General features: G+C 36.4%; 1 protein-coding gene across 4 annotated transcripts in view; it reads left to right on the top strand.

The window, feature by feature from the left end:
* CTNND2 (catenin delta 2) overlaps positions 1–23,439 on the top strand; it is a 511,553-nt gene that overhangs the window by 373,930 nt on the left and 114,184 nt on the right. For all 4 annotated transcript variants that reach the window (XM_056485067.1, XM_056485066.1, XM_056485065.1 and 1 more), the window contains exon 11: positions 11,940–12,123. In XM_056485067.1, coding sequence (XP_056341042.1) covers positions 11,940–12,123 — 184 coding nt within the window. The remainder of the gene's footprint in view (positions 1–11,939; positions 12,124–23,439) is intronic.

Below are 23,439 nucleotides of genomic sequence, written 5' to 3'. Positions count from 1 at the left end.
AGAAAAAATAATGACAAATGTCTGTTTTGGGACTAAACACAATACTTTGAGCCTTTCCATCTCATGTTCATTGTGCTTCCTGTCAATATAAAAGCTGCTCTTGTTTGTTACTTTTAGAGAGGACACAAAGTTCATGCCTTATGAATTCATACAGGCTCTGACACAGCTGCCCCTAAATAGTCATCCACATTTGTCCTCAGAGCACTTCTCTTAGGTGGGGAAGTATCATTATCTCTGTCGTACAGATGGGGAACTGAGCCTATCAAGTGTAAATGACCTGTCCAGAAATCTGGCAAGATGAAGGTGTGAATCACTCTTGAGTAGGCATCCAGCTGCAAGGGAAGAAATATGGCCTGGAGAGATTTTTTAGCAGCTCAATTTGTCTGGCAGTAGTGAAGCATTCATTGCCTGCCCCAAGTACCGTGAAGCACTTGCCCAGCAGAGCAGAGTTCTGATATTAGTTTCTTCCTCAAACATGCACATTCTCTTCCTTCTAGTTGCTTTTCTCTAAGTAGATTATAACTTCAATTTCTGGCAATCTCAACACTGGTTTTGGAAGGGTATTTAAACCTGCAGACCAGCTTCTCAACCCAGTAGCTTCTTGATTGTCAGGATTGCCTTAGGCACCATTTGTGGCTTGTCCTGTTTCCCAGAAATTTTCTTCTGCCATAATCTCTCCAAAACAGAGTTTTTTCACTTTTTTCTTTATCTCGTCTTTGTCCTCCTTGGACAGAGGTCTTGGGCTAATGCTGGAAAACTTACCATGCTCAAATTTTTGGATTGCACAACCTTATAGCAAAGTGTTAGAGCTTCAAGGCTCTCTTATGTCAAGGCAATGGTTTCAGTGCAAGCTCCCTTGAAGAAGCTCTGAGGGAAATGTGCTGCCTGGGTGTTATGAAATTAAATGGTGTTAATGCCCAGGAAATATTTCCTAAGATATGGGAAGATTTTTCTTACAGAAACACTTCCACAGTGACAGGTTTTTACTAGAAGAACATGGATAAAATTAGGTATATCCATGAATATATGCATTTGTGCAAAAGCTAAATATTCTGATAGAAATAGAGATGTTGGCATGGCCTACAGCCTCTGGTAATTTCCAGAGACTCAAGGAGAACCTGAATCACAATGTAACTCTGTAAGTCTGTTCATATAAGTCTGTAAATAAAAAGAAATAGGTGTAAGCTGAATGCACCACACTTAATTTAGCCTTCTTTTTACCCCAGTACTGTGCAGCCAGTTTTCACAGTAGCACCTGTTAATGGGAAAAAATAAAAGCCTTCTATTTTAAAATAATTAAATGTTAACACTTTTCTAATAAATATAAATAGAGAGGAACACAGTACAAAATTAGCACAGATCCTGCAGATGGTAGAAAGAAATGTTTTTACTTGGTAATAATGGTAATGAGTAACTGATTTCTGACTCTCTTGCCTTTACCAAGTTAATTATGAACTCTTCCACAAAATTATATTTTATTTTTTTTTCTATTTGTTTTACTGTCAGGGCTAAAAGCATAAATGGAAAAATCTGACATTTTAGCAAGGATAACAGAGGAATTCCATGGATGCCTTGTGCAGAAGGTGAGGTCAAGCATCTGTTGCTAGATCCTTTCCAACTCAGGCCATTCTATGATTCTGTGATTCAACCTATGCTAGCTCCTTCTTCCATCAGCTTGATTGGTTAACTGGGAACCTGTCTCAGATAAAATGATTTAAACTGCTGTTCTCAGTTTTGACAAACATGATCTATCACAGCTAGAAACAGTTTCTGCTTATGAACAATGAGATAGCTGGATTAGAAAAAACACCTTTTAAAGAGGCTCCTTGTATGACTCCATCACCTGTTTAAAATCTGTAAATACCATTTCTGATTGAAAGGTAAAAGTAGATAATCCACTTTTAGAAAGTACATGATGATAAAGAGCTGCAGCTATAAATAATGTCAGGAGAAATTGTTTTTTTCTGTGCTAGCAGCCAGTCTCCTGCTTACTTTGGTTGACAGTAACATGTCAGAGATTTAACTATTGTCTGTAGAAAAATATATAAATTTTTAAAAATACCACACAAAAAAAATGTAAAAAATAGAAACTAACACTATACATATATACTAAATATAGATAGGGAGATAGATACATAGATATCAACTCTATGTATCTCATTCACATTTTTATTCACTGAATCAAAAGGCATATATTCCATTCCTGCAAAACATTACAAGATAATGTATACAAAATATTTCTTTCAAAGGAGCACTAGTTCTCCAAGTGACTTTAGCCCACAGTGAAGCTGGACAGGGAAAAATTTCATTTACTTCCCAGACTTTGGATTCCAGTATTCATTAGTGTTGGCTTTAATTTCAGCTGTGGCCAGTTTGTGTTTTGGCTTGGTTGGTCCCCTGCTGTCACCCCATGTTATGCAATATTATTACATAGTCCTGTTTCAGTTTTAGTAGCTGCCATATGTTTATAAGGAGGGGTTTATAACCTCATGGATAATCTCTCAGTGTCATCTGGTATGAGTTAAATACTGCAGGTGAAGCTTCGTTTTGACTGCATCCTGCTTTTTTGCATGTGCATAAATTATTGGCAGAAGACCCCTTTGAGCCCTGTATCTGCTTTTGCTAATCTGTGTAGTTGCTAGTTAGTGAGCCTGCAGTGTTATGTAAAGCATGTTTAAGGGAGTATTCTATTGAAATGGACCTTTTAGCTCACTTTAATTGGATTTTTTTTTTTTAAAGTAATTCTGGACATTTATTTAGAATTTTTAATTTCCTAGTACAATGGCAGTTCTTCTGTTGGGGGTTCCCAAAGTCAGAATCACATGCCTGCAATTGTTTCCTATTTGTAATGTTATTTTCTAATTGGACTTTGGAAGGTATTACACTAGGGAATTTTTTTGTTTTGTGTGTGTGTGTTGTGAATCTTATTAGTAATATTATGGCAAAGGGTTGACTGTTTAGTACTTAGGATCTTGAAGCAGTTTAATTTAATAATTTAGTAGTTTTCTGCGAAAGTGCCCTTGACATTACCTTAGTTACTGGAGTGTGTAAACACAGATCTGAAATTTTATTGTGATATAAACACTCATTTGGAGGTGACACCTATTTGTAACCTTATTGCTCTCTGGAAATTTGATTTGAAAATGAATAAAGGCTCTTTTATGCTATTCTGAGATGAATTTCTGACAGCCTTAAGTAAAGAAGAACCAAATTCTTCTATGAGTTCTTTATACTTACAGTATTTCACCTTTATGTAATGCCTAAAATCTCTATAATATCCCTTTTCCTTTACAAGTTTATAGGTGTTGCTCTAGTATTGCTCATATTAAGTATCCTATTTCTTAACTGTATTTGAGTTTTGTAATGGAGCAATGCAAGTATAAGGAAGCCTGACCACTGAAAGGCTAATTAATTAGCAGCTTTTTATATGTAATGTAAAAAGATAGGTAGGAAGGTAAACATACAAAGTGGCTTGCTCTTGGAACCAAAGAGACAATTTCAGCAGACACAAAAAGCTGTATATGGGTATTTAAATTGCCATGATGGCATTACCATGCTAAGACATAGCTCTGGTTCAATATATGCTTAGCTAAGAGAATAAGACTGCCAGATATCCTTTGGGGCCCATAACTCTACATAGTAAAACAAAACTGATGTGTGGGATAAATGCAGAAAGTACACAAGTGCCTCTTAAGCAGCATATCCGGCTCCAGCATCTGATCACTGTGTCCTGTCAAGTCAAGGAAATTAGATAGGTTAAGCATAGAGTTAGATAAACTGCTAGCACAGAACACTACTTTCAGAAGTAATGATTTTGATTTTGGCAGGGAAATATGTTCATTCACTTCTTGCTTAGTGTCTGCTCTGCACATAAGCTAATTCTCTTTAATAACTTCAAACAAGTGTTTTGAGGAACTCTGCCAAGAGCAGAGGCAGGTGACTTACAGACTTTATTATTTTTCCACTACAGATTTAGGATAAGATTAACAAATTTCAAATCTACTTGCCTGGGCATTTAAGTTTGCTGGCATTTTAAATGCTTTTTATTCAAAATGGAGATTTAAAGGGTATTAGCTCTAATAAACCTTTCCTACTCCTTTGTTAAATGGATGTAATTGCAAGTACAATATCCTACCACAATCAATTTTAAAAGTTGATTAAAGCTTATGAAGTCATTTACTTCTAATTAGGTGTTTTAAAGGAAAGTTGTTTTCAACATTAACAAGATTATTTGTGTAATGAAAATTCCTATCTATTTACTCTGGATCAAAGCCAGAGGCTGAATAAGGAATTACATATTGTAGGTTCTTCAGTATTTCTTTCTGCAAGTACAAGAGCCTTTTCAGTTCCCAGAGGTTACCTAGTAATTTGACTTCCTGCTTTTCCTTGAGATACTTTTAAGCAAGCTCCTTACTTCAACCTCCACCCTGAGTTCTGTGAACCACTGAGAATTAAAAAAAAAAAAAGACAAACTCTGTCAAATCCCCTGCAAGTCTCAGATTGCTTTTAAAACAATGCATTTCAGCTCACAGCCAAAACTTTGCACAGGCTAGTTTATCATTTATACTATTACATCTAAAATTTTTGTGGGGGGAAAAACAAAAGCCAAGGGTTTCTTTAACTCAGAAAAACTATTTGTTACTGCTACCTTGATAAAATTTGGTTTAATCCAGACCATTATCAAAGCTAAGCAAAAGCAAAATAAATGAAGGCGTCTGATCTGCAGAAGCAGCTACTTGAGTTAATCCCACTGAAGGTCTAAGTTTCCCAATACAATTTCAAACAACTCCACCAAGATAATACAAACCCTGTGGCAGAGTTAGTGGTCTGCCAGGCAGCTGTTTTTCATCAGTTACTTTAAGGTTTTACAGAGTCTCCAAAAATCACTATCACATCATCATAATTTTCATAAAATACTTAAAATTTGTATTTTGTACTATTTTTACTTCTCCAGACTAATAGGCTGATATTTCATAGTCAGTGGATGTGCTATGGCCAGGCACAGCTGTGTGTTGTGCTTTACAGTATGATTCTACAGTGTGGCAGAGTTTAAATTTTAGATTTTAGCATTACCTACAGAAAATACTACCATCATTTCTGGAAATGTGGAAGTGATTTTCAAACAAATTCAGAGCAGGAATTATTTCGAATTGTATAAAATCTTCATATGAACCCAGTGGGGAACCACTCACCAAAATACCAAATCTTTGTAGTCATTTTCCTTGCAAAACAGGAAGGTAAAAGGTTCTACAGCTTACTCTCATATGATGTTGAGAAACTGATTTCCAACCTATAGGCTGTGACATCTTCAAGAAATTCCAGAGTCATTCAAAACACATCCTATTTATAGTTCATATGTACCAGCAAATCTACACGTATTTAATAAACTGTGTAATTTTTCTTCAGAAATTATGCTGTCTTATCAAATAAAACTTAGGCAAACAGTGTTGACAATTCAACTTTATACCATATCTATTACAATTTTACTGTCTAATTATAAAACAGTCTTTGCCCCCTTTCTCAATATGCTGTCACTATTTTAGCTCTGAAAATGGGAAAACCCACTGATAGAATCTGTTGTCTTTATGAAGAGTTATTCTCAACTTTTTCTGAATCATCAGATTAACTTCTTCACCCCCTGCTGCTTCCAGTTAAATAAGGAGATGTGTTAAAATAGACACTTCCTCAAATCTTATGCTCTGCTTTCATAGCAACAGGCTGGGGTACTGATTTATCGTGTAAGGTGTTACATCCAAAGAATTTTTATAGGTAGAAGGGAATGTACTGTTACACAGCAATACCAAACCTTCCTCAGGCTTGCAGTGCCTGTTTCTCTGGAGGTGAATGTGGGAGAGGAAAACAAGTCACTGGTGCTGAGGGCTCTGCTGGGAATGGTGCAATGCTTCTGGCAGGGGAGTCCCTCTCCTCTCTCTTAGGGGTCTGCTTGTGGGTGCTTTCATCCATTTTCCCATCAGCCTGCTTCCTTCTCCCTATTTCCCAGGCAAATTCATGTTCACTTGTCCTGCTGCATTACCACCCTCAGTACCAACACCAAACCCAAGGTGCTCCCTTGTTGCTCTGCTTTCCTCTCTAAGTGGGAAGTGTTTTTCTCTTGTACAGTGAGATGCATCCTCTATGGAAAATTCATTCAAGTTTTGACCATATTTCAGTTCATGGAGCAGTGAAACTGATTTCATAATTTGCTTGTTAATATACTACATAAATAAATTTCTTTATTTATTTTTTTACTTCAGTCCAATTTGAAGTTTAAGGGGAAATATCAAACAAGGTAATCTGGAGTGATAAACAGCAGGCATCTGTTGCAGCATATGGCTTGACATAAGAGCTGCATTGAACTTCTTCAGCAAGTAGTAATCCTTTGGAAAAATTCAGCTGGGCATACAATTTTGATGAGCCTGCCTGAGTGATGGAGTATTAAAATGCCTGCAGTTTAAAACCACTTTGTAGTTTGAAATGTTTGAGATTTGCCACACAAAATACTTAAATTTTATTTTGAAAATAGTTTTTTGTTTAGAAAACATATTAGAATATTTCACTGTTTGTTTACAAAATGAAAGTTTGAGGTTATGGTGAAGCATATTCATTCTGTGGTCAAATTACTGTTTTTACTATGCCCAGTAATTTTATTCTTTTTTATTTACTATTTTTAGGTTCAAAGGCCAGCTTCCCTTCTTCCCTCCCATATAATGTTATTTACAGTGCTCTCTTTTTCTTAGGTAACAATTTGGCTAGTAAATGCTTCCTTCTTTTTTCTTTTTTAGCAACTGTACGTTTAACCTTTCATTTTGCAGGTAGATGCAATTTTATAGATAGAACTAACTTTCTAACTGGTTCTTTTTAGAAAGGAGTTTTGTCATTAGAGCTGTAACTTAATGTTCAGCTTTAATTATAACATTTTTATTCTCTGTATTAGGGTCTGTTATCAAACATATGTTTTGATTTAGGGTGCTAGAAAAGATTATTCAATATAATACAGGTGTAAGCACTGAAAAAAATCTTGCCATTCATATGTATCCATCCTTTTTAGATTCCCATGTTTTCTAATAAAGTACTTAATTTGGAATGGCATTGCTGTTAGTCATGTGTTAGGATAAAACTTTTTCTGAAAGCAGTTGATATATTTTTTCTGTGTTTCTGTCACTTAGAATTAATTGCTTTTGGTTTGGCTTCAGTGTTTTACAGGACTCATTTAATTTCATCAGCTAGAAAGGCAAGTTAAGCAGGAACCACTGATCTTTTTACAATAACCTTGGTCAACTCTTCTAGTATTTCCTCTACTGTTTAGCATGAAGGCTAATAACTCTCTAACATTCTTGGCTGACACTTCTTCCCTTCCACAGTTGGGTGTTAATTTGCAGGATACAGCAGAAAAACAGGAGCAACCTTAGGTCAAAATTCAGTCCCATGAGAGAAATGCAGACTCTTTTGTTAATGCAGTAGCATTTGAGTGCTATAGCAATAGTTAATGCAAAAAGCATTGGGTGCAACTTGGTCTTAATCAATACTAAAATTGACCCCTCCTTTTTGTTTTAATAAAATCCAAGATGTAATTTTGGAATGAAAAGAGCTGCAATTAAGAATGAAAGGGCTAGTTTTTCAGAGAAAATGTTTATATTTATATATATATGTAGTCGTGTACTTTTATGTAGTCAAGATCAGTTGCAACTTTGCATAGCATTCCTTAAGCTCCTGCCTGCTTATGGCTTTTATTGAAACTCAGTATTTCTCAATGTGGACTTTTCCTACATCAGCTTATACATAGATAGCAAACCACCTCTATGAGCGTCACTCCATGGATTACAGCAAGGTGTGCATAGGTATCCATTCATGGACCAGATAAATAGTTCAATAAAATTGGTGAAAGTTTCCTGTCTGTTATGCCAATTTTAAACTTAATTTTACAGTGTGCTTTTAAGGAGATTCCTTCTGAGCTGTGTGTTGTTCAGGTGCCAGAACATTTCAAATCAGGCACTTTTTCTTTCCTACAGCAAGTCTGTTACCGAGCCACTTTCTCACCTTGACGGTTGAGCTGGTTGTGAAGTCTTGCTGCACTTTGTATTAAGAAATGTTGTGGTTGCTGTTCTCTGCAGCAGAACTGCTGTAATCTATCAGGAGCCCACATCTGCTGCCAGGGAGCAGATCCAGCTCTGCAGAGCAGCCTTGCAATTACAGCGGGGGCTCCGAGCAAATGGCTTTCTGCACTTGGGAGCTTGGGGTAGAAGATGCTTTTCCTAAGGACTCCAGCAAAAGATCCCTTGTGCTTGGCTTCCATGCAGGGTATTTAGCACTCAGATTTCAATCTTAATTGTCATGTTCATGAGGGAAACTCCCAGCAGTATTTCTGTGCCTTGAGCACATAAACAAAAATGCCTGCCGATGCTTTGGTCTCTCTTTGTGGGATGCAGTCTCTCAGCTGCATCACTCCATGGCCAAACTATTGAATTATGATGGAAAAGGAAAACCTGGATGCATTCGACTACTTTGGGTTTTGTTTTTTTTACAGTGATTATGAAATAAGCAAAATCTTAATATAAGTGAAAGTTGACTTAGACATCCCATATTAAGAAGAATCAAAGTCTTGTTTCTCCAAATAGTATTTGTTTTCTTACAGTCTTTTTACCATATAATTTATTTGGGAAAGTACATCTTTTGCACCACAAAAAAACCCCAAAAAACAATAGCAAGTGTGACAGGGGCAATGCTTTTTGGAAAAAATGACTTTTCCAGTTTCTTGGTTTCCATTTATATTTGTATTTGTTGTAAAAGGTTTGTTTATATTGATGACTTTATATATATATGGGGGGTGTTTGTGTGTGTGTATATAAAAGTCACATTTTGAGGCAGCAATAAATCATGAACTAAATAGCTGTTGTGTTGTTGGGTAGATCCCACTTTCTGTCTTTGGCCACTGGTGAGTCTGTCCCTGACCTTCCTGTGGGCTGCTGATAACAATACAAATTCTCCAGGGGTTAGTCAAGGCACCTCTGAGGCTATTGCAGACTTGCTTCTTGTGCTCAGAAAACCAGTTCAGGCAGGGCTTTCAGAGTGAGGTGTCACATGGCCTCAGCAATCAGATTCTTACAGTAGCCCTAAAGGGCATGTCATGAATACACACTTGGAAAATGTGTTCAGAATCATGTGGTTAAAATGTAATGAAGGTGTATAGGGAAAGGATTTATTTTATTGTCATTCTCCCTTGCAAAGGCAAGGCAATGGATCATCTTCTCAGACCCCACATAAATCTAGCTCCAGGTTATCCTCAGCAAAAACAATGAGAAGTGAATTGCTAGTGCCCTTTCATAATTGCAAATTCTTAATTAAGAAGGTTACAAGGAGGCATGTAAAATGCCAACCTCAGCATGTAGCAGACTGCACTGCTCAGTAGAAAATTGCCAGTAGAAAATTTTTGGTTCTTGTGGTTGGTGGTATTCAGTCTCACAATTACATAAAACTCATTGTTCTGGGGTGAAAGAAGATTATCTCACTCTTAAAAACTGTGAGGAGCAAAAACTCGGAAGAAAGCATCACACTTAGTGGGCAGTGCTTCTGCCTTGACTTAAAATCATTTTAGGAGAATGTAATAGCCATTTCAGCCCAGTGATCCCATCATCCCCTTACTCTGAGGGTTTAATTTTCCAGTTAGAGAAATCAGAGAGAAAGAGGGCCTAAAGAATATTTCTAGATCCAACTATTGCTGAATACCACAATGTTTATGTGAATTTACTTTCAATTAGCAAGAACCTTAAGTGAATAAAAAATAGTTTTGACATGCATGTTTTTATGAATTTTGCTAGACAGGGCTCTTATGTTTGCTTCTTTTCTATTCTTCTCTGCTTTTCTAGTTCATGACTACTTCTTGAAGCCCAAAGTATTGTTTTGTTGCCATCAAAACACTCTGTTCTGCTTCACTTTTAAAATAGGACTTCTTCACAAAGTTACAGCTCATTGTCTTGCATAAGAACTAAATTGAATCTTAAAGGGGGGAAAGATTTGCATTCTGATTTCCTGCTTTTATACCATGCACAGCATTTGCACCTGTCTAGATAAATGTAAAAAAAAAAAAAAGCAACCACATTGTTTTGTATATACTGACAAAACCCAGAAAAATGCCAGGTATTTCAAGAATAGTAGATGTGCCATTAAAGCTTGCCAGGAACAAGAATACATAGAAAAGCAGATATTAATATCTTTATGAAGGTCTTTATTCCCTTAAATATGGAATTCATTTTTGTAAAGACATTCATAATTCAAACAAAGAATCTTTTCCCTTTTAAGTAGCAATTCTTAAATGAAAAAAAATTTTAAAATTATTAAAATTAACATTTTTCTTATTTCTGGTTTGGATTTTTTTTGTCTGTAGCTAAAGTTAGTCCCTTATGCAGATTATGTTAATGGGTTTTTTTTACTAGTATGCTGATCAAAATTTTATATTAAACTGTGTAACTGCCTTTGCAGACAGTTGCATATAAAATAATTTAAACATGAAACTGTATAACTGTCTCCCCACAGAGGTAATTAATTTTAAGGGGAAACCCAAAAATTTAAGTTAATTCATGTTAATTATACTGCTCTGTCAAAACACAGAATGCTAAGGAGAGCCTTGAGCAAGTAGTTCTTGCTGCTTATATTTATAAATGTCTGAGTGTTTCTCAGCCTTCCTTCAGCATTTTCCTCCCTCAACACTCACTTGGATATTTTGTAGTGTTTATATTTGTAACTTATATATAATGATGGTGATGGTAATAATTTTTCTCTTTTGGTTGAAAACTTTGATAGATGTAAAATCAAAACTCAGTTTTGCCACTCAAAGTCAGATGTGGGGCCATACTCCTGTCATTTGGGAAGGAGAGTAGGGAGAAGTAGGGTTGGGCTCTACAGAAGCAGACTCATGTTGGCAAGGGGAGGGGCATAATGAGGCAGGCTTCCCCTTCCAGCTGCTCCTGGGAGGGTACTGAGCTCCAAAAAAGACCACTGGTTCTGCAGAGCAGCAGGTTGTCCTCCAGCTTCCCCCAGCAATAAGAGCTGCCCAGCAGCAGCAGGCTCTTGGCACAGCACAAGTCACACGGGCTTTTTCCATCAGATACACAAATACATAAATATGGGAATGGAAAGCAGGGTGGCTTTTGCTCCTAACAATTTCTCACCTGATTTCTGTATGGCACAGTTGCAGCGACCTTTTTCTTTGCAGATGTGCTTAGAAAACTTTCCCTCGATTTCTTTTTCTTTTGCACATTACAAATTGCAACGGAAGGGATTTAAGTTTTTTTAAAACTCCAGTAAATCTCCTTGTTAGTTGTACCATTAAGCTTGCTGTTTTCATGTAAAATTACAGTATTCTGTAACTTTGTATAGTTAAATATTTACAAAATATGATCTTACTTGGTGAAGTCTGGTGAAGTACTGCTCTATCAGATTGTGGAAGACGTGCTAGACAGTTACTTCCATTACAGTGAAGATCACAGGACAGATATTTTGGTCTCTCAATGTGTATGCATCAACAGTAAAAGTTTTAGTGCAAATCAGAACTTTTTTTCTGTACTGGCTTTTATTAATTTTACTTGGCAGATATCTGAAGACTGAGCCCTAAAAATTCCTTGTAATACTCCCTCATTCCATGTGTGCTTCACAGCCTGCATAGGCCTAGATCATAACCAGCTGTTCAGTTTTTAGGCAGAGCTCTGAGAAATTTCCATTGCTGTTGTAAATACATGTTTCATGTTTAATGCTGCATTCCCTCTGCAAAAGTTTGCAGGTGTCATTCAGCCCATCTACTATGTAGTTTGTTTTATTTTTGACAGAAACAGCTAAATTAAACCAATGCTGTAAATATATTGGTTTGGATTGCATTTTTTAAACAAAAAAAAAATTCAAACTTATTTTGGAAAAGTGTTAATTATTCGTCATTTTACTTTTTGTAGGAGTTCTCTGGAATCTATCCTCCTGTGATGCACTGAAAATGCCAATCATCCAGGATGCCCTTGCAGTGTTGACCAATGCAGTGATCATCCCTCACTCTGGATGGGAAAACTCTCCACTCCAGGATGATCATAAAATACAACTCCATTCATCACAGGTGCTGCGCAATGCCACTGGGTGCCTAAGGTGAGTTCTTCTCAACCTTTGCTCTACCTTAATCATATTGCTTTTGTTTGAGTTGGTATTTCTTATTCTTAGTCATCTATAAATTAAATTATTGGTTTGTCTGTCAGCAAAGATGATGGCTTTCAGTGATGTAAGCTTAAAGTTGGTAATTAATTAGAATACAAGGTGCAGGTCATTAAAAAACAATCTTTAGAATGGCTGTTGGAGGTTTTCTGTTTTTCTTTTCTTAGTTGCTTTCATCCAAGCTTGTATATTACATATTTACATATTACATATTTTCTCCCTTGTAGATTTGTCCTGTTTCCCCAATTGCTTAAATAAAGTCAGTATGTCCTTACTATTGCATCCAATTTAATATGTACAAAAAATAATGAATATGTTCACAAAAAGTAACGTCTTAAAGGTTCCAGATGCCATTGCTGGAGTTGTGATAAATATATAAAGTAGATTTTTTTATGCTCTGGGAAGATAGGAATTTCAGTAAGAGACCAACCAATTCAGCGTTTTTCAACCAAAAGACTTAAACAGATATTTAACAAGTATGATAACTATTTATGTTTTTGTTTCTATGCCAAACTAGTATATGCAATGCAAAGGTGCATATATATAAATATGTGCAATTTGATCTGTCCATTCCTAAAAGTCACTTGTAGATGTGAGAATGAAAGTAGAGTGAGAGTTTCAGTTCTGAAAAAATCTTACTAAAGGATTGGGTTATAGAAATTTCTGAATTCCAATGCAAATCATTTTCATGCAAAGTTTTAAGATAATAGGCAGGTTCTTTAAGTTCTTTTTAAGGTTCTTTTCTCCAGGTATATGAGAGAAAATAATCTGTAATCTATCCCAGAGACGTGAAAATAGATTCATTAATATTACATCACAGAAAATAATGTAGTGAATAGTATGTGTCAGTAAGGCAGTCTATGTTGTATGCTGCATCCAAAGCAGATATACGTTAAAGAGCTAAATAAAAAAGAAAAAGTGATAGGAGGCAAAGTAAAATAGCAGTATTTTTTACGTGTCTGTAACAAGCACCTTTTTGTCTTAGTGCTCTTTCATCCAATGAAATGTCTCCCTTTCCAAAGTTATATTTGAAAAGTTTAAGGGAAAAACCAATAAATATTATTAACAGTTTATATGCAATCAGAAGAGAATGAAAGATAGAATATAGTAACTTCCATATTGCAAATATGGAATTAAATGCAGTATTGCAGTATTGGACTTCAACACAGGTGTGATTATGTGAATACCAGCTATCTTGGATTATGTGACTGAAGCCAGGTATTTGTATCTGAGTTGTTCTGACTCTTTTGGAAAAGTGTTTATGGTATAATTGCGTTGCATTGCATTCAAACCACTACCAAAAAGAAAGTTGCTGTAATTGCTAGGAGGCAACAGAAGGTGTTACAGGAAGACCTTTGCTAAAAGTCTCACATTTCCAGTATTTAATGTGTCTCAGTTAAAGAGCTGCCTCTGAAAGAAACGTCTGGTATAAATTTGGGGCTTCCCAGTGTCCCCTCTCTGAGTGAGCATGTCTGGTGTTATCTCCCCTCACCATAAACTCCATCTTCCTGTTAATTTTTCTCAACTGCTTCTCAGGGCCCAATGCTCATCCCTGATCCTGCAAACTTCAGTTTTTCCTACCTCTTAGTTGATGAATTCATTGCACTCTGGTCTTGAAATCTTTCTTCTTCTTTTTTTTTTTTTTCTTGTGAGTGTATGTGCACGCCCATTTGCAAACTGATGTGAGCTTACAGTAGCCTGCATTCTGGGTCAGCCTGAGGACTGGGGCCACGTGAGAAGGGTACGTTGCCTGATCTAATACACACTGCTTTGCAGCAAGGCTTACTACCGAGCGCTTGATGGGATGCTGTCACAGCAGAATGGCTTCTGATCAGCTCGTGCAAAATAAGCTCATATCTGCCTGCAAAAGACTGTGCATATTATAACTCATGAATCCTTCCCAGGCAGCTGTAGCAGCAGCTCAAACTGCTGTCCTGAGCAGCTTGGTCTTCCTTCTAAGGCCAGGCCCTTCAATCATAGTACAGCTTTTTAATATCTTTGTGATATCAAATCCTCACTATTTCCCAAATGCATCTTTCTATCCTCTCTAATGGCTTCAGATATTTTTTTTGGCCTCTATCCATCTTCTTTAGATAGTTCCATCCCACTGAGGCTGTGTGGATGCTCTTTGGCAGAGCGAGAACATTTGGAGAGGGTTGAAACTTACTTCTACTTCACACCAGCAGTAACTTTTCTTGCTTACTTTTCCCCAGTCACTGTTGAAAATATTTTTATGCAAAATACCAAATCTGAGATTGTGCAAGAGAGAAAAGTGAAAGCTCACCCCTGGGATGTTAACTGGTTTCTTCTGTTGAATTCATGTAATATACTGGGATTGTAGGCTGGAGGAAAAAGCAAGTGTCAGAATGAAAAGATGAGGAAATTCTGTGAAGATGATTGGAGTTTTGCTCTGTTCAGATGAAATACCCACCACCTTCAATAAACTGAACAGCTTTCACACTTTCCACTTGGGTCTAGTTACAAGACCTGTATTTCCGTTTCAAGATCTCACTGGACAAGGGAGGTAAATCAAGAAAGTGTAATGTGATTGCTGGCTGAGGTTGTGCTGTGCTTATCTGCTAAAAAGAAAGTCCATTTTCATCTTCCATGGGAGAATTTCTTCTAAGACTCTGGTTTTGTTGTCCTCTGCTGTTTACTTTTTTCTGTTTTTGCTAGAGCTCATTTTGAGGGGATGCAGTTAAAATTCACTCGCATTGGGATTATCAGTGACAGTGCTCAGTATCAGAGGAGGATAAATTGATAAATTCTGAATATCTAATGGTGGCAAATTTTGGAGGCATCAGATTGTATTACGTAGGTTTAATGCTAACAAATATGCCAGGAGGATTTGGGTTTGGGGTTTTTTTCAGTCTTCTGTGACTTTAGTTGTCTGGTGTATTCACTGCTGAAAACTTTAAATAATATCTGAGAGGTGATGTAATATAATCCATCCCATATACAATGCTACTAAGTAGTTTGCAATGGCCATTATACAGGAATAATCAGATCTTTGGTTTATGTTTTTATCAAAACAGTATATGAATTATTCTTTCTGCTGATTTTTGCTGTTCTCAGTTTCTTCATGAAAATTTCTTATGATTTTTCAATTAAAAAGTTGGCTATTACCTGCAATTTTTAGTACTCATGCTTCCTCATTATCTTTCTTAACCACATTCTTAGGTCTATAACTCCAGTCACCCAGTAAGGCAGCTGAAATCACATTAAAAAGCAGCAGCAATATCAAACCTTCTTCTCCTGTTATTTTCTCTTTTCCTTAAAGATGTTATTTACAAACCATATTTTGCATACTTTTCTGATTTGAAAAAAGAAAGTAGTTTTAATACAATATTGTACAAATTAATTTTACATAACTGGAACACTTTGAAATTGTATAGATAATTCAAAGATGTAAATATAGCATTATGGCTATCACTTACAAATTTAATCTAAATATTCAACTTTCATAATTTGCCAGACCTCAGTGTGACATCTGGCAGTAATTACCCAATTTAGTTGCCTCCCCACTGAGATGCCAGTACCTTACCTCATTAAGCTCTGGTAAAGTTAGACTTCTTTTTTTCTTTTTGTATTTTAGCTGTGGCTCTTCTACTTGTGTTAGGGAAATACTGTGTCTTTGATTTATAGTTTCTGATTCACTTAAACTTATTAAGGATAGTCAGGTGAAAAGTGAATTTGTAATCCCAGTTGTTTATGGGAAGGGGTTTGCAATCCCCAGTCTGAAATTTAAAAATTAACAGGGGAGACATTGGATAATGTTGTCTTAACCTGAAACTTCAAGCTTACTTATTACAAAACTCTAAATCCCTGTCCAGACATTTATTTGAAAAAAATTGTAGACAAAAAGCTCTTCAGGAATTTCTGCCTCATGTATAATCTGGAACCCCATTTTTCTATTAATTTAAAATTCACTTAAGTTAGTAGAATATCATCTGAGGACTTTAAAGAATTTTAAGACTTGACTGTTTTAAAATTCTATTGTGAATTTAGACACAAAAATTACAAAATGCTTTTTATTTCTTCCATGTTGTATTTAATCTTTATTCATACACTGAAAGTACAGGGGTAATTGTGAAAATCCAAGACCTATTAAAATATTTATTTTCACCCTGTTAGTTGATTAGAAGTGGGAGTGTCATTCAAGTACTTATTTATTTAGAAAGCCCCATATTTTCCAATTTTCCATACTTTGTTACTTATAAAATTTTAACAAAATACCTTTAATTATTTTTCAACTGGATAAATATGTAACAAGCTCTCAAAATAAAAGAGCAAAGAGAAAAAGTGCTTTTAAAACATGACTTGAATAACTGACCCAGTAGTATTTTCTGGATAGACCATCTTTTGGAAGGAGCAAATTGCCTTGTTGAAACAATTTGTATTAGCTGTCAAACCTGAATGTCAAATGTTTTCAACTGCTTTGCAGGTGAGTGATGTATTTCACAGACATTTACATCTAATGCATTTGTCCCACTATCTTATTTCTCCTCCAGTTCTCTTCTAAACATTCAAAGTCTATTGACTCCTCTTCTTAGGAACTTCTATACTCTCTTTTCAATAGAACATTGTGCGGCATACTGACAAAATAAAACATGGGAACAGCAGCAGATAAGTGTATTTAGACTGTATTATTACCAGTTTTGTTTCTAGAGAAACATCTGTGTAGACATATGTATGTGAAACATGTTTGAGGCTAAACTGATACATGTGTGTATGTGCATATGTGTAGGTGTGTTTATGTTCTCTACATTCAGATATAGAAGGGATGATTTTGGAAGCCATAATACCTTTCTGGCTTTCTGACTGGTGCAAGCTCTGAATATCTGCTGTTGAGTATGAATAGAGCTGGCTTCTTACAGTAGCAGCATGACTGTTGCTGCTGATTTTGTGGTTCTCCTGTTAACAGAGCAGTCATGTTTTGTCCATCTCTGTTGATGCTGTGATGAATATAGAGATTTTGGACTTAGCAACCCACCTCACTACTTTCTGTGCTTTTCTAGAACCTAGGAGCTCGTCTCAGGCTCTGACCATGCAGTTTTGTCCTTTAGAAAGCCCACGTTTGCTGTCAGAAATAAACCTGTCAGAATGCAAAGTTAGGACAAAACTCATATGAATTGTGTATTTCCACAGACAACCTGCTCAAGGGAGGGACTGTAACTACAAGCAGTTCCCACAAGCCAAAATGGGAAAAAGCAACAGAAATAAGTGTCAGTCTGCAGGAATGTGTATTTCACCTTTTCAAAAATCTAGATTCCAGTCTAGAAAAGAGTCACAAACCAATTGAGAGGCCTCAAGGATTGCATCATAGTTAAGCCTAAAGTTTTGAAGGTGAATTTCTGCAAGTTATTGAAGAGATTGTTCCTTCCTGAATGCTGCAATTGTTCATAAATGTAGCGGAAATAAAAATCTAATGTTCAGGCTCAGGGGGAGAGAGAGATTTTGGTAGGAATAGATCAGTGTCCTCTGATTACTGCTGTAATACTTTTATTCAGAAGATACTCAAGGGAAAAGTACCAACAGAATTAAATGTGTAGTTGTGTCAGATATTTAAGCACCCCACTTTTTCTTCACAGTGTAGTTATTCCTAATTTGCATATTCATGAACTAATTTATAAGGTTTATACGAGGTCATACTGTATTAATTATAGCAGTGGCATTCAAATAGCACTCTGAAGTGTAGTGCTTTTAATGCTTCTTCAGCATTCCTGGTAAAAGCATTATTTCAACATACCATATTGATGCTTCAAATTCTATATAGCTCTGGAAGTTTATTTTGGGTTCAAGCTGATGAAAATTTTAAACAGAAATTTTGATTTTAAACTGATGTTATGGAATGTCCTTTGTATTCTTCTTTGGTCGGAAAAATAATGCAGTATAAATCCAGCCACTTTTTACTTTCCTGTACTTAAAAACATAGAAGTTTTGGTGGCATATCTCCTTTCTTCATAATTTTATGTGATAAGAGAGGTGGTGAGCAGCTCTGCAAAAATCAGCCTTCAAATGCAGAACAAACTCTCAGTGTATTGATTTTGCACAGAGTGATCTGTCAACATATATCTTCAAAATACTATGTAAGTGGTTCTTGGGCAAACAAGGAAACTCACTCATGGGTCAGTGGGGCTTCGTGTTTAGACACCAAATAGAAATACTGGACCTATATGTTGAGAGTCTGCTAAGTGAGGACCTAGCTGAAATTTACTTCCTGTTCTTCAATTAACATATTTTATTCTCTTTAACATGAGTGTATGTGGATGTTTTCAGGAAAAAAAAGTCTACAACTTACCTGGGTGTCAGACATTTAAAAGTATTTACTTATTGCTGTGGCAGGGGTGTGTTCTTCCTGTTTTTAAGTAATTTACTGTTTCTAGAAATTATAGGCCTACATGTGAAAAGAATGAGTATGCCTTTTGCATCTTATGATATTCTTAGGCTCAGCAACAATGACAAAATTATAAAGTGTTGCTTCTAAGGCTGAATGGCTTATGGTGTATCCTATCCTTGAATGTGGGGGATGTTGAATATCTCAAGTATATTTTGAACGACTGACTATTTTTCCGACTTTTGATGATTTTAATTCCTTTCAGGTTGAATGCCTACTGTTAACTAGTGCCTAACATAAATTACAATGTCCACTTTTATTTGCATAGTTAGGTAGTGTTAATTTACATTTCCTTCTGCCAGAGGTTTAAGCCTTGTGGTTGTGAATGCTTTGAAGAAAGTAAATAGTTTGTTTTGTGAAATGGCTTCAACTTTGTTGTTTGGATTTTTTGATTCTAGCTGACTCTTAAACACAGCTGACAATAACAGGTCTCCTTCTCACTGGCCAGCTGCAGAACTGAGTATCACAGTGCCACTAATGTTTTCTTTTTGGGAAAAGCCCCCTAAGTCTGTGTGGTACCACACATATTTTAGAGTGCATCCATGCAGTCACTCTGTGGGTAGATAAAGAGATGGAGCCAATTTTTTCTTAGCTGTCTGGGCCCATTGAGAAGAATAAACACAAGTGTCAGTGGGAATCAAGGTGTATCTTTGTTGTGGCTTTGCTGACTATCAAAACCCTGAATAGTCCTTCTTGAATGGGTACTTTGAAAAACTCATATAGTCTGGCTCCACAGAAAATATTATTTGTCTCAGCATGAGAGAAAAGCTGATTGTGACAATTCTGTGGCACCACTCATGGTCACGGTGATTGATGATAGAGATGATGTTATATTTACCCAAGAAAGATGAGAAACACAGTCATTCAGAGTTTGTGTACCCACTCAATTTCACCAGAGATAACAAAATAATACTCGGTTAGTTTGAGTTCTTTGGTGCTCATCACGTGATTTCTGTACTGACTAGGTTTTCTCTTCTTAAAACTATTTGCATTACTAGGCAATATGAAAAAGGTGAAAACACATGGCTGTGCCTAGTGAAGGAAAAGCAGGGTGTACTTCTGCAACTTTCCCTCTTTGTCTCATGATAAATGGCTTCAAATCTGAAGAAACTGCCTAGGAATGGGAGGTTCATTTGGTCTCTGCTCCATCTCAGGATTTGCAGTATGCATTTGCAGTATGCTGAGCTTGCTTCAGCCTTCTGGATAAGCCAGCCAAGATCACAGACTATAAACATTTTATCACCTCCTTTCAGAATGTTGTGGGCATGTGAACTGTTGGACTTGAGGCACAGGAGTAATTAATACCAGCAACTCAAGTTGAGCCAGTGCTCAAATCTTTTCCTGAGAGAAGGCTTTGATGGCATTCCACATGTCTGCAAGCTGGTGAGCTGCTGAGAGCTGGTGAGAAATGCTCTCCAGGAGTACGTGTAGCTCTGAAACCCCAAGAGCTGCAGTCCCTACTAATCACATTCACAAACTTTGCAACTTTTATCTGTTTGGGAAATATTTTCCCAAGACCTCTCCTGATGAAGTAAATAAATAAAAACGCAGCTCCTAGGGAGTGTGATAAAACAGGCTGCAGACTGGCAAGCCTGCTTACTCTCGCTCAGAATGTCTGAGCTGAACACTGAAAAGCAGAAATTAATTTCCGAATACCATATTTTGTTAAACTTTGCCCAGTCAATGTTGAGATTGTGTTCTTACTATCATCACTACAAATCTCCACAGAGGAGTTTTAGCACTTTGGAAGACTTTTTGTTGATGTCTTTTGATGAAGAGAGGGCAGTCTAGTAAGAGCACATTGAGAAATGGAGATGAAGACCTCTACTTGCAATAAAATGCATTCCCCTCTTCCTGAGAGGATTAGTAAAGTGGACAGTTAATTTGAGGGTAAATTGAAGGTTCTGTAAAGATTGGAGTAAAAAAAAAGTGATGCTTTCCACTAAATCAATTCAATTTCGTTGATTTTATCCAATTTGAATATTTCCATGGTCATAATACAAACTAACACTCACGCAAGTGAGCTTGGGCAAGGTGGTGCTGATTTCCAGCTGCAATTACTGATACACCCACAGCCTTGCAAACACTGCCTCAGAAAGGCAACAGCAGCACAAATGCAGAGGATTTGTGTATGTTCTGCCAGCAAAGTCTGTGCAAAGTTTCTATTTTCCATACAGGGTGGCAGGCTACCTCTTCAAAAAATCAGTTAGAAATACTGGGGGGTTTGTACTTCAGGTATTTTTATTTCCTGCTGTCTTCCTTAAATTAGTTTCATATACAGTATTTTCAAGGTCTTTATTACTGGTGGGGAGGTTTTCTTGGGAAAGAAAGAATACATTCAATAAAAAAAAATTAAGAATCCATATACAATGGAAGCATGTACTTATGCATAAGTATGTACTGTGAGAACATTTAACATCTGCCTGATAGATGCCCTTTTACAAGAGCACAAAATGACAAGGGGGAATGGTTTCAAACTGAAAGAGAGTAGGTTTAAATCAGATGTTAGAAGGAAATTATTTACTCTGAGGGTGTTAAGGCACTGGAACTGGTTGTCTAGAGAAGTTATGGGTGGCACATGCCTGGAAGTGTTCAAGGCCAGGCTAGAGGGGATTTTGAGCAACCTGGAATAGTTGAAAGTGTCCCTGCCCATGGTAGGGAGGCTGCAGCCAGATAGTCTTTAGGGCCCCTTCCAACCTAGACCATTTTATGATTCTATAATATATACATATATACATATATATATATATATATATATATATATCTAGGATTGCACACTCCATGCAGACAATTTCTATGACAAAATACTTTTGAAGTATTTGTCCTAGCTGTTTTATATTCACAGTTAGTTGGTTACAGCTTCAGTGTTTTCTCTTGAAGGACAGCAGTATTGTGAAACGCCTCCTCCTCTCCTTCTGCTGTCATTCATCCATCTTTGTACTGGATTTACTGTGTACAGAAGAACAATATTTGGAAAGTGTTTCAGAAATGATGGTCATGAGAGGGCACAATGTAAGTACTGTGCCTATACAAATGTGAGTTTAGGAGTTTTTTAAATCCCCTAATGAAGTAAAAATGCCCCCTAGAATGATAAAAATATTTATTTACAAAAAAAAAGTTAGTCAGCTAGTCATATTGATTGACTTTGGTTGATTTTGATACCTGCTGTGTTTGGTTGACAGATTTCATGTTAAGAAGGAGTGTCTTCTAATCAATTCAAATATGAGAAAATGCACAATATTGTTTGCACTTCTGGTAGTTAGTTAGGTGTTAGAGTCAGCTCCTGTGCTTGTGGTCTACTTGCAGTCTGCTTGCTCATGGGCATTTGCAGTCAATTAAGAGAGAGACCTACAGCTGCCTGGCCTTGGGCATAGCTTGAGACCTCAGAGGTATTTAAGTTTCATAAACCCAAAAAATAAGACAGTGGGAGGTCATTCTTTTTATAGCCTATGTGATAAAGGGAGCAGAGCAGAGACTAGGGTTGTTGTTTGCATTCATTGACAGCATGATCAGAAACAAATATTTGTGAGTTAGTATGAATATTTGCTGTGCATAAGAGAAGGATCAAGTGGGACAAGTGCAAGAGAAGAATCAACCAAGACAAGTTCAAGAAAGAGGGTGCAGCTTTATTAATGGTGGTATCTTCTGTGCTGGATGCCAGTTTGTTTTGGAAATAGTGTAGTCATCCTTAGCCCACTCTTAGATGGAATCATGTCACCCTTCCTTGTCTTTAGTTTGCAGAGGTTACTGAGGACACCTGGTCCACAGACAAGGCATCGGATCCACTAACAAAATCAACAGGAGTGGCAGCCACTGGAATCACCAGCACTGAAATAGGGAAGAGGGAAATTCACATGAATTATACCATTTTCTGAATTGAAATTTTATACTATTTACAGAAATGACATGAGGGTTTTTAATTGTTTTTACAAGAACAATGTGTTTGCTTTTCTTGTTTCCTTTACCTTTTACAGAGCTGGTAGTTTTGTTTTTGCTTTCACCTAGATTATACATGAGTCAGCTAAAAGAGTTCTTGGGTACTGAATTACTCAAAGATTTCCAAGATTTTTTTTTTTTTTTTTTAATAATTTTATTGTTTGGGCTTTAATCGAAAAAACTAGAGTAACTAAACTTGAATAGGCAGCATTTGCATCTTGAAGGATTTCAGGAAAAAATCACCTTCCTTTGATTATAAAAGCAATTCATGACTTGTTTTAGGTATCTTATTTAACTAGACACCTGAATTAGGTACTGGTTGTTTAGAGGCATACTGTTGCTGTATATATGTCACATTTGTGTATACAAAGATGATCTGTAAATAATTGGTTTGTTTTACCATTTTTCCCCTGAGTTGAGTATGTAGGCACTTTAGGTGCTTGTTAGTATTATTGTTTATAGTGAAAATGCATAATTTCTTGCTCATAAAACAGGAAGATGTGTGTACATCTCTAGAGGGGATTATATGTATTTATATATTTTTCTTTTTTTTTTTTTACTCTTTGGTCTGAATGATGGGGTTGGTAGAATTTATTTTAAGGCAGTGGGAAGTGATTGCATTAGCACAAATATTTTATTCTAGAATCGTGGCTCCACATATCATGAAACACATGGAAAGCATTAACTGATTAATTATCCCCTGTAATTCTCCAACATATCTCTGTCTAGATTATAATGCTTACAGTATCACTTCTGCCAGGGTTACAGTTTGCCTGACCTTACAGCAGACATACAGTGTAATTACTAAATAGGGGCTAATTTATATAAACAAATGTTAGTTTTTCATAGCATGAGCCCTATCATTATATTTTATTGCTAGTGGATGTATTATGTAGTCAGCCATTCTTCAACAGTTTGGT

The sequence above is a fragment of the Oenanthe melanoleuca genome, chromosome 2 (assembly GCF_029582105.1).
Source record: "Oenanthe melanoleuca isolate GR-GAL-2019-014 chromosome 2, OMel1.0, whole genome shotgun sequence".
Lineage (NCBI taxonomy): Eukaryota > Metazoa > Chordata > Aves > Passeriformes > Muscicapidae > Oenanthe > Oenanthe melanoleuca.
This window is presented reverse-complemented; position numbering and strand designations above follow the sequence as displayed.